Source organism: Limanda limanda, chromosome 7 (genome assembly GCF_963576545.1).
Source record: "Limanda limanda chromosome 7, fLimLim1.1, whole genome shotgun sequence".
Classification (NCBI taxonomy): Eukaryota; Metazoa; Chordata; class Actinopteri; order Pleuronectiformes; family Pleuronectidae; genus Limanda; species Limanda limanda.
In genome coordinates this window covers 19,523,054-19,537,965 of record NC_083642.1, presented here as the reverse complement: position 1 = coordinate 19,537,965, position 14,912 = coordinate 19,523,054, and the positions used below count along the sequence as shown (strand labels likewise).

Here is a 14,912-nt window from a genome sequence, read left to right as displayed (position 1 = left end):
AGAACTGGAAGACTTCTCCTCTCCTCTCCTCTCCTCTCTTCTCCTCTCCCCTCCCCTCCCCTCCCCTCCCCTCCCCTCCCCTCCCCTCCCCTCCACCCCACTCCTTGTCCAAACTTTTCTTTCCTCTTACATCCTCCATAGCATCTGTCTGATCATGTATTTTTTTCTTTTCCCCGTGGGATGAGCATGCACCCCCCCACCACCATCCCACCCACCCATAATGCTCCTGTCCAAGTGAGCGCTGCCTCCTGCACTTCCAAGTACACTCTTCAGCACTTCAAAGGCTGCGGTCTCTCTCTTGCTGAAACCAAGGCCTGATAAATTAAATCCTAATATTGCCCAGCACCCCCCCCCCCCACCACCACAGAGAATGAGGTTCAAATATGTGTACACACACAGCGAGACAAGAACTTCAACATGATCAACTTTTGTGTCCCCAAAGACATAATTTGTGTTGCAGATGAAAACAAGAAAAATACGAGTAAGTCACATAATGAAGTAAGAACACACAAAGCAAGTTTTCAAACTAAGCTTAAAGACATTTTCTTTCTACTAAATATGAAGAACACCATCTAGCCCTTCTTTCCCTGTATATTTTTATGTAATGTATTGATTGTATGTATTGTTGTTGTTTTTCTCTGTGGGCCCTGAGCCTGTATTAAAGTTTTTATATATATATATATATAGCTATAAGTTTGATAACTTAGTCATTAGCAAACAACTACCCACTTCATTCATCAGAGGAAGTGCAACATTTACAGCCATTTAGCATTTTTCTATCAACAAGCCATTGTCCCGCATGGGCCTATAGCACACAGTGGATTTACCAGAGCTTTTTCACTGAAAACAGCTGCTTGCTGCTGTCAGAAAGATGGCTGATGATTCATGAGATATGTGAGTCAGATATATGTGTCAGATCATAAACAAGTCTTGGCTTCAACCTCTCAGTCAGGTAACATTTCTCAGTCAGGTCACTGGTTCAAATCCCAGGTTTGTTGTGGCAGGAAAGCTCTGTCATCAATGTTAAATTCATATTACATACGATTATACTTCTACGCTATTTATCCCTCTGCATAAAACCCTTTAGTGTGAAAACATCAGTGGCAGTAGTCCCTCTGTGTCCTGGTCATTCTTTCCCATTTAGTTTCTGCAGACAAGAGTCATAATTCTTGTGGCCACCAGAGGTCTTTTCAGGTAAATGCCCACACAGGTCGTTTCAGGCCTGTGACCAAATGACAACTGCTGTGGTTTTTCTTGTGAGAAAAGTCTCCTCAAACTTAACTTCCTGTTAAAGTAAAGGTCTTTAGGAAGTCATCATTTAAGACCAGAATTATCCCACAGCAACCACATGCAAGACATCTAAGTATCAACTTTCTGAATCCACCTCATTTAGACTCCTTCAACTTGTCAGACCAAGTGATTTTTGGTCTGATAGTTTTGGGTTATGGAAGGCCGCTTCGATGAAGCTACTTTCAATTAACTTGAACTGTTTCTGCTCTGGCCATATATCTGTGTTCCCAGGTTCCTATATTCATTATTCTGTTAACCTTGCTATTATATTTTGTTGGAACGAGAGGGTGGATACACAGCTCAAGTGCACACAAATCTGGAAATCATGTTCAGGTTGGGTCAGGTATGGTTACGTTGGCTGAGGTATCTACTTGATCTTTTAGACGGTATGCGCTTGTAATTTGTGAAAACACAACAGACAGAATGCTTGGTGATTTGAGTGTAGCCTCAATAAGTTTTTCTCTGGCTCATTCAGGTATTGGACGTAAAAATGTATATCCATAGACTTAAGGCCAATTTATGCTTGTACGTATTTTTTAAAACGGATAGATAAGACCGCCCTATCCGTCGTGGAACGCCCTCTCCGAGCGCCTCCGAGAGCTTTTCGTACACCTCTGATTTTTCTAACTGTCCGTCTTCATGTCGGAGACCCCACGGACAGCTCTTGGCTGTGATTGGTCCACGAACGACATAATTTCCGTACGACGTCATTTTCTGTTCGACGTCATTTCCGGACCTCAAACTTCCTGTTTACTTCCCTGTAGCATCAAACCCAAACACAACTATGATTCTACGATTAACGTGACGTGTGTGTTGAGCCAGTGAAGTTGTCCGGCTGACGGTGGCTCGTTAGAGCACTGACGGCATGTGTGCACGGTCACATACGGTTATAACAAGCTTCTAAAACGGCGCTAGCGGGCTAGCCACCATGCTAACTGCGGTGGTAACAGTGCAAGAACCCGCCGTCACGACTTTAATTCCACTTCTATCATGAAACTGTTTCTATAATACCGTCAGGTTAGAAGCAAACACTGGGTAGTAGTTAGTGTCGGGAGTCCTTGCTGACTGTGTGTGGAAGCTGGGGGGGAAGCTAGCTGGGAGGGGAGCTAGATAGCTCCGTGTAGCTCCTAGCTACAAGCTGTGGAATCAGCAACACAGTTCGGAAACAAGACCGGGGAACTGCTGCGCTAAGAAACGATAACATCAGCATTTTGACCTGCTGGGTGTCACTTTATTTAGTTCTGTTAGTTGCCATGGTTCAGTGTGTGGGAGACAGAGATAAACAGACACACGTGGACTTCTTCTTCCCAAAATTGGGATAGGCTTCTCTGAGCTCGTCTTCCGTTGCGCCACCTATGGGTTTGGCGGTGAATTTTTTTCGACGTACAGTGGTCGGACAAGTAAAAATCAAAAAGAGTCTTTGCCCTCCGTTCAGCCCTCTCCGAGAAACGGATACGTAGAAGTATATAAGAGCCTTTAGCCCTAATAAGGGTGCCTGTTAGCTCACTTTACGTGTGCAGATGATTGAGTGGTTAGCAGTGTTGTTCTCCTTGTTTCAGAGAGGGTTGGTACTCCTGTTTACTCCCACAGTCCAAGGACTTGCAGATTTGGGGTTAGGTTAATTTGACGGTCTAGTTTGTCCGTAGATGTGAACGTGAGTGTTAATGGTTGTTTGACTCTGCATGAGGGAGAGGCGGTGGACTAGTGGCAGAAACTTGGACTATGGGCAGAAAAGGTCTCTGGTTCGTCTCTGGTTCGACTCCACGGAGAAACAACAAAAAGACGGACCTGGATTGATCTGTCCAAAAATCCAAGAGGATTCTCCCTACCCTGTCTAGGCCAAGGCACCTTACTTCCCCAACATCTGCTCCCCGGGCGCCGTACATGGCTGCCCACTGCTCTGTGTGTCCTGCCCCGGATGGGTTAAAAGCAGAGGTTAAATTTCCTTCCTTGCATGAGAGTGCTTGTGCATGTCTGTGCATGTGTTTGGGATAAATAACTGTATCTTAAACCTAATATATCTAAATGGTGGCCCTAAGGTGGACTGGCGACCTGTATAGGGTGTACCCCACATCTCGCCTAATGTCGGCTGGGATTGGCTCCAGCTCTTACTCAATGAAAAAGCAATGTAGACAATGGTGGATGGACTGACCCTAATAATAATAAGCAATGCTTAGGAATAAAGAACGCTTTTGTTGAGTTCAACAGCACGACATATTTAAGTGAACACAGAGCTGGAGGACATTTGTTTCAGGTTTTCAATATGTTCGAGATACAGGAGCTGGAGAAGATAGAACCCTGGCAACGTAGGAGTCTTATGTCATTATGTGCCTCATAAATAGAGGAGAGGTGCACCCAGGTCTGAATGGTTAATCAAATTATAACAGTCACAGGCTATCACTGTTTTATTCGGAATCCAGCTATGAAATGACAACATATGCGAATAAGTTCCTCCTACACATAGTATCAGCTGAGGTTTGAGGTGGGAAGATAAACCTCATCTGGGTTTTACATCCGCATGGTAAAGAGAGAAAGACAGAAAGTAAGTAGTTGAAGAGTTATAATGTGGGCAATAAAACAAAACGTGTACACATTAGCACAAACACACGTTTAAATCCTTAAGCCCACTTCTCTGCCTCTCAATTATGTAACAATACAGTTACATAATTACAAAAGATCCACTGTGATGATAAAATAAAAATATTTTTAAAATAAAAAATATATGTTTTTAGTTACGTAAGCAGGATAAAGAAACTGATTCTCCTCTTGTCATTTCTAATTTCCATCCACACTTACTGTTCACTCTTCCTTCACTTCCTCCTCTTTATTTCTACCATTTGTTTCTCCCCTCTACCTCCACTTCTAATTTATCTCTTGCCTTTTCACTCCTTCACTGGTTTTCACACCTATAATTCATCCCCTCCTATCTTTCCTCCCCCAGCATCTCCCCTCCTCCTCTATACTTCCTCAGGCCTCTAATTTATTCCTCTATTTCCTTCCCCTCCTTCTTTTACTCCTCCTCCACCTTTAATTCATACCTTCTTTCCTCTCCTCGTCAATTCTGACTTCATAATCTCCCCAACTCCCTCTCCTGCTTGTGTCAGTCTCTCTTATAAACTCTTATCTCCAGCCGTTATGGCTTCTTCTCCTCCATTTTCTTTCCCTCTCTTTCTCTTGTTCTCTCTATCCCTGCCTTTCTTGCCTCTGAAAGGAGTGTTGGATAAAATCCTCCACCGTTAATCCGGCTGGTGTGTGTATGTGTGCATATATGTGTATGCTTATGTACGGATCTCACAAATGCCACTGCCTCCTTACAGTAATATCCCTGGTGTGTTATCCAATTTGACACGTGTGTGTGTGTGTGTGTGTGTGTGTGTGTGTGTGTGTGTTTGTGGATGTGTAGGCTAAGTGTGTGTAATATTCATGTTTGCATGCACAAGCCAAGATTAATACTCTAAAACTGTTAGCACTGGCGTTGAGAGTATGTAATTAACAAAGCCCTATAACAGAGTTTAATAGAATAAACCTGTATAATGTTGTTTATTCTAAAAATGTCAGATGTCTGAGTAAATACATTTACTGCATTTGCATGCTTGATTTATCTAATTTCAGTTTGGTTTATTTCAAATGGGTTCCCTGTATTGCGTTGGCCACAGAACAGAAAATCTAAAATACATTTATAGACATCTTACTAGTTTCAATCAAACAATGATCCATAATTACTCTACTATTGCTGTTATTAAATACTGATTCATAGTAAATCAAAACATATTTAAACATACTACAACTGATTCAGATGTACTGCATAAAACAAGAACGTGTGTGAAGGTTCGTGCAGAAGAACTAATCAGATCCTCTACTTTAGTTAACATACAGCCTTGTAACAACTCCATTTACAATATATAAATCCCACCTCCTCCATGTTAGAGGGTGGGACATTGACCAAACTTAAAAGTCAAAGCACATTTTTCTCAAAGGTGTTTTTTTGTCATTTTGGATAGTTCTCATCATAAGGGCTGGTTCAACCTAGCTACTGTGGGTCCATCCCCCGATCTCTAATGGTTTGAATCTGGCTCAAAATTGGCAAGGTGGCCGCCTTCATTTTAGAGATAATTTGACTTCATTTCTGGATAGTTCGAGCAAGTGGAGACACATTGTCCAACTTTGTGTACAGTCTATATGTCTCCCAACCTGTGGGCTTGGCCCCTCCAAGGGGTCACATGGTCTGAGTGGTTGTCATATAAGGAAGAGAAAACTAAAAAGATCTATATCACAAATATACCTCTCATTGATGGACACTGGACAGGGAGTGAAGAAGAAGAGAAGGATGAGTTGGATAAGGAAAGGCGAGAGAGGAAGAAGAAAGTAACCAAAGAAAAATCAAAACATGTCTCAGTGGACTAAGATAAAGAGAGGAAATCAAACTGTTCAGAGGAGACAGATCTCCAGAGGCAGGGATTAAGATGGAGATATAGAACAAGAGTTGGTTGTTATGAAAATAGCAGGAGGAGGAAGTGTTGATGTGGGAGGGCTCCAGTGAAAGACGGTCTATGTTGTCATATAAAAGTGTAACTCGTCACATGCTGATGTAAGATGTGCAGCGAGTGGTGAAACCTGCCTCCAAACTCACATGGTGTCACTGGGTTCAAGACTGTTAAATAATTAGACAGCCAGGGAATCAGCAAGTATCCATCGAGGGAGGGTGAAAGATTGTTCTGACATGTTCAAATGAATTATAGAATATACAAAAAGAGATGGAAAAGTTTTATAGTATTTCACGTTTTTAAGGACAAAAAGGTGTACAGTTTTGAAAGTTATTAATTTGTGTGTTTCATGATTAGAGGATGTTACAGTGTTACTGCTGTGCAGGAAACACAGGTTTGAAGTACACGTTCTTTCATGTGTGTGTCCTCGTGTACTTTTACTGTCTGCTATAGCTCAGAGAAAGTGCACAGCTCAGCAGATTCTGCAGCTACGTTCCGAGTGAATTGATAGTTCCAATCAGCCATCAATCATAACCTGTCTGTGCCCTTATTGGCTCATCAATGTTTGGCCAGGGGTTGCTGTTGTATTGCTGCAGAACATTTTCATATGAAGTTCACTGTGAGGCTATCGCAATGATGATGATGATGATGATGATTATGATAACTATGCTGATTGTCATCACCATGCAGTAGGCAGAGGCAGGATGTAACGTATGAATTCTGCTGAGGAGATCGCTTGATTTAGTTTTAACCACATTAACAAGAATCGACTGTTATCACCACAAATTCTTCTGACATCTTCATCCTGAGATATTTGGGGTTTTTCCATGTCTTCCGCTTGTTAAAAGTGTAATTATCACTGGTGCTTTCGCCACCACCATCATTATCGTCATCGCTGTCTCTCTGTTGTCCACTTCAAACGGCTGCATCCTCTCCCCACATTTCTTCCTCTCTCTCTCTCTCTCTCTCTCTCTCTCTCTCTCTCTCTCTCTCTCTCATTACTAGGGGCTAAGCTGAATTGCTGAGTGCGTGCAAACACTTGTGCATGGTTGGTGTCACTCACTTTCTCCTCCTCTTGTTCTTCCGCCTTCTGCATGTCATCTCATTCTGGTTAGCCTTCAGCTGCACAGGCCTCCTCCATTTTGCATTGATGTGAACCGTGTGTCTTCATGTGTGTGTGTGTGTGTGCTTGTGTAAGTATGAGTGTATGTGTGCACTGCAGTAGAGTGCAGCCTGAAGCAGCAGCCAGTGCCATGGAAGGGTGCGCTCGAGCAGAACAATGGCACTCTGGGTAAAAATAGCCTTCTCTCTGTTGGGGGGAGAGAAAAGGAGACAGACGGGGGAGAGAGAGAAGAGAGCTAAGAGGAAGGGGAAGATGTTTAGCGTTCATGTAGTGAAGAGACAAAAGAGAGAGGAGCTGCAGGAGCTAATGTGTGAACAGTAAAGAAAATGGATGAGAATGACTCAGAATTGAAGTGAAGTGAAACTGAGAAAAGTAGAGAAGCTTAGAATCAGAATCAGAATCTGAATCAGAAAGTATTTATTGCTAAGTAGGTTTACACCTACCTGGAATTTGCTTTGGTTATTGGTGCATACAATGAACATAGAAACATAAAAACACAATAAATACACCACACATAAGAAAAACAATAGTAATAATAAAAAAAAAACAATATATATTTACTCACTATTTACTTATTTTTTACTCACTTTTTCTAATATTTATACAAGTTAGCATATATTTAGACATAAACATATCTATATAAAAATATATAAAAAATAAAAGCTATAAAAAGTGAAGTAAAAGGTGAAATGCACAATGCCCAATGCAAAAAGCAAAACAGTGAACAGTGTCAAATTGCAATATGCAATGTAATACAGTGTAATATATATAATATAATAATATGTGTTAATTTAACACATCTTAGGGGTGTGGGGGCGGAATAAAAGTCCAAGTCAGGTGGGCAGTCAGGCAGTATTTACACAATACTATGAATAATTGATTATATTTGGAATATGATTGGTTGAATTAAGTACCGAAAAAATTATATTAATGAGAATATTTTTCTGAAATAAATATTAATGTATATATCAACAATATAAGTGTATGTAAAATTGCGTATAAAATACACAAATGCCAGTGAACCATGTTTCCACATTATGCATCAGATAAAGGGAAAAAGAAAAGAAGGAAAAGAAACACCAAATCCCCTTTAGATGATGCATTTTCCTCAGGGCCAATTTGTGACAAGTATGTTACATTCATTGATGAGTAATAGTGAGGCCTCCCTGCGGCTGAGTGTGGGGGTTGAGCACAGGGATGAGTTATTTCTACACTTCTGTCATGAATCCAATCCGGTACTGGAAGAGATAGGATGCGCAGTAGATCCATATGAATTAAAGACAGATCCATAACTTTTCCTTTTATTGAACAGAAAAGAAAGGTAGCCTTTAAATGAGCATAGGAAAAACAAAGAGGGTGGGAAATGTAAAAGAAACACAGGAAGCTCGACGGTAGAGCCAAAATACAATTCCCCAACAGATTTCAAAAGGACTTTTAGAAAGAAAGAGGAGAGAGAAAGGAGAGAGAGTCTGAAGGCATAACATGCTTCAGACTGAAAGCGGCGGAAGAATGAAAAACAGCAGCACTTCTCAAAGAGAGTTACAACTGATGGAGCATTTCAGTGAGTGTTATTGACATGAGGAGAAAGGCCGCGATTGTTGGTGCTATGTAGGTTAAGTGGTGCAGTGATGGGGCACTCTGCAAGACAACACACACACACACACAAACACACACACATACACACCAAGGTGATGTGATGTGATATGTCAGACCTTAGGGTCTAAAACTGACACTACTGTATATATTTACATATACAGTCAATAGTGTGCTTGTTCTCTGGAGGTGCCTCCACACACACCATGTTGTGATATACACACATGGTCTCTTTCATTTAAAACACAATCTTCTAACACCCCCAGTTAGAAGAAAGGAATAATTTATGTGTATTTACATTTAGCGGGAAGATATAAAAGTAGTACAAGTATTACAATATTCACAATAGCCAGTTGATATACAGTAGCTTCTATATGTGGAATTTGAGCTATGGTTCAGTATTATATCTCTGAGTGCAGAAACAATAATTTGTTGTTTTCTGAGTTGATCAACAGAGACGTCATTGTCAGCTATTTTAAGTGATTTCTCAAGGAAACACGTCAAACACTTACTGGTTACAGCTTATTTTTCTCCATATCCTTCGTGCTCAGAAAGCTGAGCACAGTCTGATAAATTCTGGTCATGTTTTCAGATTGCTCAAGTGTTCTGACACTTACACTAGTCATTTGTTCCACTTTTGAAAATGATCCTCTGCATTTTGCTGGCTGAAATCTTTTCAGTTGAAGAAAGACGTTCTGAAGAATTTGTGGGTTTAACAATTACTTTAAAGAGAGTAGCAGAAAAAAGGTCCTGAGATTGTTCACATTTTCAGAGCAACTCAAGATGACTAAGTTGTGATCCTCAGGGAGGGCTGGGTTGCAGCCAGATACAGATTCATCGTCTCTGCTCAACTTCTTTTTGCTGTTGCATACCAGATCTGTGTTTCAACAAAAAAAAAAAGCTCAGAGAGATTGAACTTTTTAGAGCTGCTAGACACATGATCAAGGTTTTTGCCGAACAAACAAACAAAATAGTTTCTGTCTTATATCTGTCTAACCTTGGCTAGCAGTAAAAAGCCAATGAGAGATCATCTGTGGCTCGACTCAAATATTGAATGATAGATATTTTTTTTGGCGTGATAAAAAGAGAATTTGGTGTAATTAACACTCTGTAGTGTCCACCACTCAAACCTGAAGAGCATTAGTCACTTGCATTAGCCACTGGGGTGGAGAGAGATGGAGTTTTATTTGGCACCTATTCACAGATAAACTCTTAAAGGGATTCAGATAAAGACAAAGCAGGAGCAAGATATAGTGAGGAGAGATGAAAAAGGACAAAATGAGGAGGAGTGTAAGAAAGAGGCCTCCTGAGTATGTTGCTAAGAGAGAAAACAGAGAAGATTCGATGAGTGGGTGGAAAAGAACAGAGATGGAAGATAAGTGTTGAGGAGGAAGGGGTGCATCTATCAATAATGCATGACATGAGTTACACAGCTGCTTTCCAGCCCCGAACCACAGCTACTGTCCTGGGTAGAGACAGACAAATAATAAACATGTGGTGAGGAGATACTGGAGGGAGACAAACAATTTGAAATCATGAAAATAGGATAAACAAAGTAACAGTTAATTCTCAATACCTTCTTATAATTAGGTATAAATATAAATGTATTTAAAAGTAAACTTATAACCTTCTGAAGGATTTCCATAAAAGTGCTAAGAACTGTCCAAGATGATAGAAACATTCCTTGGTAAAAATGTATCTGGTGCGTACTTTGACTTTTTAGTTTGGTTCATGTCCCATCCACAAACATGGACGAGTCATGATTCATGACCTTTACTGCAGACGCCCATACCTATGCTAAGAACCTTTGGCTTCACTTTTGGGGCGTAGTCATCCTTATTTATATACAGCCTACAGTAGCCATCAAGAGATCACCAATTATTCGAAAGTGGTTGAAATTTTTGGGACATTACGTCGCTCAAAGCAATATTTTATCATTTTAAATGACAACGTGACAGTGCAAAAGGAGTCACAGGTGAAGCCGCAGTGAATAAACACCAATGTGACTCCGGGTAGTTTTTTCAGGTTTGACTTGAATCTCACTGTTTCGTTTTTGGCCACAGCAGGCAGCTTTTTCAGCTGCTTGATTTACAGATATTTTTCCTCAGGAAATGGTAGGGATTGAATACTGAGCGTGATTTTACCAGGTGACCATTAACACTTGCTGCTGTGCCGTAACTGTATGTATGAATAACTATTTGCTGAGAGTTCACCATCAAAAACTTCAAAAAAAAGTGATGAGTCAATACTATGCTTGTGCATAGCCTGTGGCAGGATATTTTATGTGTGTATGCAATTTTGTCAGTCTGCAGTGTGAGTGGAGTTGATGTGATGAAAATAGCGTGCAGCCCTTGCAGCCTTCAGAGTGAAATGGCCTTTTAGAAGTGTGCGTAAGGCAAAATACTGTTTCAGCTATGTCTGGAAATGAGATTTGCAGTATATGCATGTGCATGTGTGTGTTTGTGTGCGTGTTTGTGTTTGTGTGGTTGTGTCTTTAGTCTGCTCGACGAAGTGAAATCGACACAAGGAATGTTAAGAATTTGAATCAGTGTGTTAAAGGGTCAATCTTATTTAACCCAAGAAGTTGAACCGAACACATCATTCCAGTGTGACCCGGGAGGAGCAGTTGCACAGCGAAGAGGATTAAATGCCTTTTTATTGACACACACCCAAACAAATTACACAAACTACAAACAATATAATAACATATTTGTTGAGTTTTTAAAAAAGCTTTTTAGAAACCAATCGATATTGCATTCCAAACCTCAATCTGAAAGCACCTTTCATAAAATCAGGGCTTGTGACATCAAATAACATTTATTGACCATATTATGGCGCTAATCTAATAACAAAGTGTTACCGTATCAGTAGGCTCATCTGCTGTTGTTTTTTTGTTCTCAGAAAAAGGAGTGGTTATGTCTCAACTGTCAGACCCAGCGGCTGATATCTGGAGGCAGTCTTGACGATCCACCCCTAACCGTTCCTCATCCGTCTCCCAAGCACCAGCCAATGGGCTCGCCCCGTCACCAGGTGCCAACCAGCCAGCAGAGCCCACTCCACAAACCTGCCAATCAGCAAGGGCTCAAGACAGGCCAGGGCCAGAAATCGCAGATGGGAACTGGCAGTGGCGGACCATTTGCCCCAACTGCCGCCAAACAACTGACCGACACCAAGACCACCACACCAGCTACAGCACCGGTACCGACCAAGGACACCCAACAGCAACCAAAACCCACAGAGACAAAGCCCAAGTCGGAGTCTGAGAACCAAACCTCCCAGAAGAAAGGAGAGCAGATGACACCAATCACTGAAATGAAGAAGTCCAGGCACTATGATGTAAGTCAGATTTTAAATTAACAATTGTCCAGTGTTGTCAAGTTGCTCATGTTGATCCATAGTTATGTGTTTTCACCCAAAATGTGTGAAAAATACATTCAAAATGTGCCCCAGTGGCCTAATGGATAAGGCACTGGCCTCCTAAGCCAGGGATTGTGGGTTTGAGTCCCGTCTGGGGTGTGTGAAAGCAGAGTGGCGCAGCGGAAGCGTGCTGGGCCCATAACCCAGAGGTCGATAGATGGAAACTATCCTCTGCTAACAATTATTTTGCCAGGATGTATTTGAGGCACTTTTATGATTGGGTGGGCGTGATCAAATGCACCTGTCACGTCTTCTCGTTAGTATAGTGGACAGTATCTCCGCCTGTCACGCGGAAGACCGGGGTTCGATTCCCCGACGGGGAGTGTACGTCTTTAACCAATTTAATCAAAATTAACTAATATAACACCGAATGACCCACGAGCTGGTGGAGGATTCAACAAGTCAAGTTGCTCATGTTGATCCATAGTTCCGTGTTTTCGACTGTCAACACAAAGACCTACAGAGGTTAAATACCAGAAAGCTTCAGCCTGTATGGGTTCAAGTCCCATACAGGGTGATTTACAGCAGAGTGGCGCAGCGGAAGCGTGCTGGGCCCATAACCCAGAGTTCGATAGATCGAAACTATCCTCTGCTAACATTTATTTTGCCAGGATGTAATTGAGGCACTTTTATGATTGGGTGGGCGATTGGGCGTGGTCACATGCACCTGTCATGTCTCCTCGTTAGTATAGTGGACAGTATCTCCGCCTGTCACGCGGAAGACCGGGGTTCGATTCCCCGACGGGGAGTGTACGTCTTTAACCAATTTAATCAAAATTAACTAATGTAACACCGATTGACCCACAACCTGGTGGAGGATTCAATGACTTATCGGTTAAACCCAACCACTGTCAACACAAAGAACAACAGAGGTTAAATACCAGAAAGCTTCAGCCTGTATGGGTTCACGTCCCATACAGGGTGATTAACAGCAGAGTGGCACAGTGGAATTGTTCTAGGCCCATAACCCAGAGCTAGATAGATCAAAACTATCCTTTGCTATCTGTGTTTTACCAGGGAGCTTTGCATCTTTGTGGGTCAGCCCCGTGCAACTCATTCCTAGCATCTCTACCCAGACACCGCAATACCCAACCGTGACCTTTATGACTCCCATAATAAAAGGGGGTTCTCTGCCTTACAGTTAACAACAGCCTTTCAGACCTTGACCTTTGCATGTATTTTTCACACAAGTTGCTTATGTTGATCCATAGTTCCGTGTTTTCGACTGTCAACACAAAGACCTACAGAGGTTAAATACCAGAAAGCTTCAGCCTGTATGGGTTCAAGTCCCATACAGGGTGATGTACAGCAGAGTGGCGCAGCGGAAGCGTGCTGGACCCATAACCCAGAGGTCGATAGATCGAAACTATCCTCTGCTAACAATTATTTTGCCAGGATGTAATTGAGGCAATTTTATGATTGTGTGGGCGTGGTCAAATGCACCTGTCACGTCTCCTCGTTAGTATAGTGGACAGTATCTCCGCCTGTCACGCGGAAGACCGGGGTTCGATTCCCCGACGGGGAGTGTACGTCTTTAACCAATTTAATCAAAATTAACTAATATAACACCGATTGACCCACAAGCTGGTGGAGGATTCAACGACTTATCTGTTAAACCCAACCACTGTCAACACAAAGAACTACAGAGGTTAAATACCAGAAAGCTTCAGCCTGTATGGGTTCACGTCCCATACGGGGTGATTAACAGCAGAGTGACACAGTGGAATTGTTCTAGGCCCATAACCCAAAGCTCGATAGATCAAAACTATCCTTTGCTATCTATGTTTTACCAGGGAGCTTTGCATCTTTGTGGGTCAGCCCCGTGCAACTCATTCCTAGCATCTCTACCCAGACACCTCAATACCCAACCGTGACCTTTATGACTGCCATAATAAAAGGGGGTTCTCTGCCTTACAGTTAACAACAGCCTTTCAGACCTTGACTCAGTGGACAAAATAGACCAACGAGCCATTGAGGGTTTCAACGACGTACCTTTTTATCCCAACGACTCTCGACCCAAAGACCAACGCAGGTTAAATACCTGAGACACCCCAGTTAATACCGAGAAAGCCTTTTGGACTAGAGGCCAAACATCTTTCATAAACATAAGCAAGTCAAGTTGCTCATGTTGATCCATAGTTCCGTGTTTTCACCCAAAATGTGTGAAAAATACATGCAAAATGTGCCCCAGTGGCCTAATGGATAAGGCACTGGCCTCCTAAGCCAGGGATTGTGGGTTCGAGTGCCATCTGTGGTGCGTGAGAGCAGAGTGGCGCAGCGTAAGCGTGCTGGGCCCATAACCCAGAGGTCGATAGATCGAAACTATCCTCTGCTAACAATTGTTTTGCCAGGATGTAATTGAGGCACTTTTATGATTGGGTGGGCGAATGGGCGTGGTCACATGCACCTGTCACGTCTCCTCGTTAGTATAGTGGACAGTATCTCCGCCTGTCACGCGGAAGACCGGGGTTCGATTCCCCGATGGGGAGTTTAAGTCTTTAACCAATTTAATCAATATTAACTAATGTAATACCAAATGGCACATGAGCTGGTGGAGGTTTCAACAACCTATCTGTTAAACCCAACGAGTGTCAACACAAAGACCTACAGAGGTTAAATACCTGAAAGCTTCAGCCTGTATGGGTTCACGTCCCATACAGGGTGATTAACAGCAGAGTGGCGCAGTGGAATTGTTCTAGGCCAGGGGTGGGCAAACTTTTTGACTCGCGGGCCACAATGGGTTCCAAAATTTGACAGAGGGGCCGGGCCAGGAACAGATGGATGGAGTGTTTTTGTGAACTAATATAAATGACATGGAAAAATCATTACATGAAAGGATTTGGCCTTTACCAAGCAGCAAAGCACTTATTTGCAAGGCCATTTAACTAAAACTCGCCTTCAGAGAAAGGCTTGCTAGCCCTCATATTTCAAATGCCCCCCAAAAAACATGCCTTGGTAGATGACTCTTTAATCTCAGTTTGTCTGTGAAAAAAAATGTTGCTGAG

At 42.2% G+C, this 14,912-nt stretch overlaps 1 protein-coding gene and 3 non-coding genes across 4 annotated transcripts in view; all 4 read left to right on the top strand.

Annotated features, from left to right (window-relative positions):
* bsna (bassoon presynaptic cytomatrix protein a) overlaps nt 1-14,912 on the top strand; it is a 94,569-nt gene that overhangs the window by 53,833 nt on the left and 25,824 nt on the right. The window contains exon 5 of the mRNA XM_061075371.1: nt 11,392-11,826. Within this exon, the coding sequence (XP_060931354.1) occupies nt 11,392-11,826 (435 nt within the window). The remainder of the gene's footprint in view (nt 1-11,391; nt 11,827-14,912) is intronic.
* trnar-ccu (transfer RNA arginine (anticodon CCU)) lies at nt 11,934-12,006 on the top strand. Its single transcript has one exon. It is a non-coding gene; the product is annotated as a tRNA-Arg (tRNA).
* Nucleotides 12,585-12,656, top strand: trnad-guc (transfer RNA aspartic acid (anticodon GUC)). Its single transcript has one exon. It is a non-coding gene; the product is annotated as a tRNA-Asp (tRNA).
* trnad-guc (transfer RNA aspartic acid (anticodon GUC)) lies at nt 13,361-13,432 on the top strand. Its single transcript has one exon. It is a non-coding gene; the product is annotated as a tRNA-Asp (tRNA).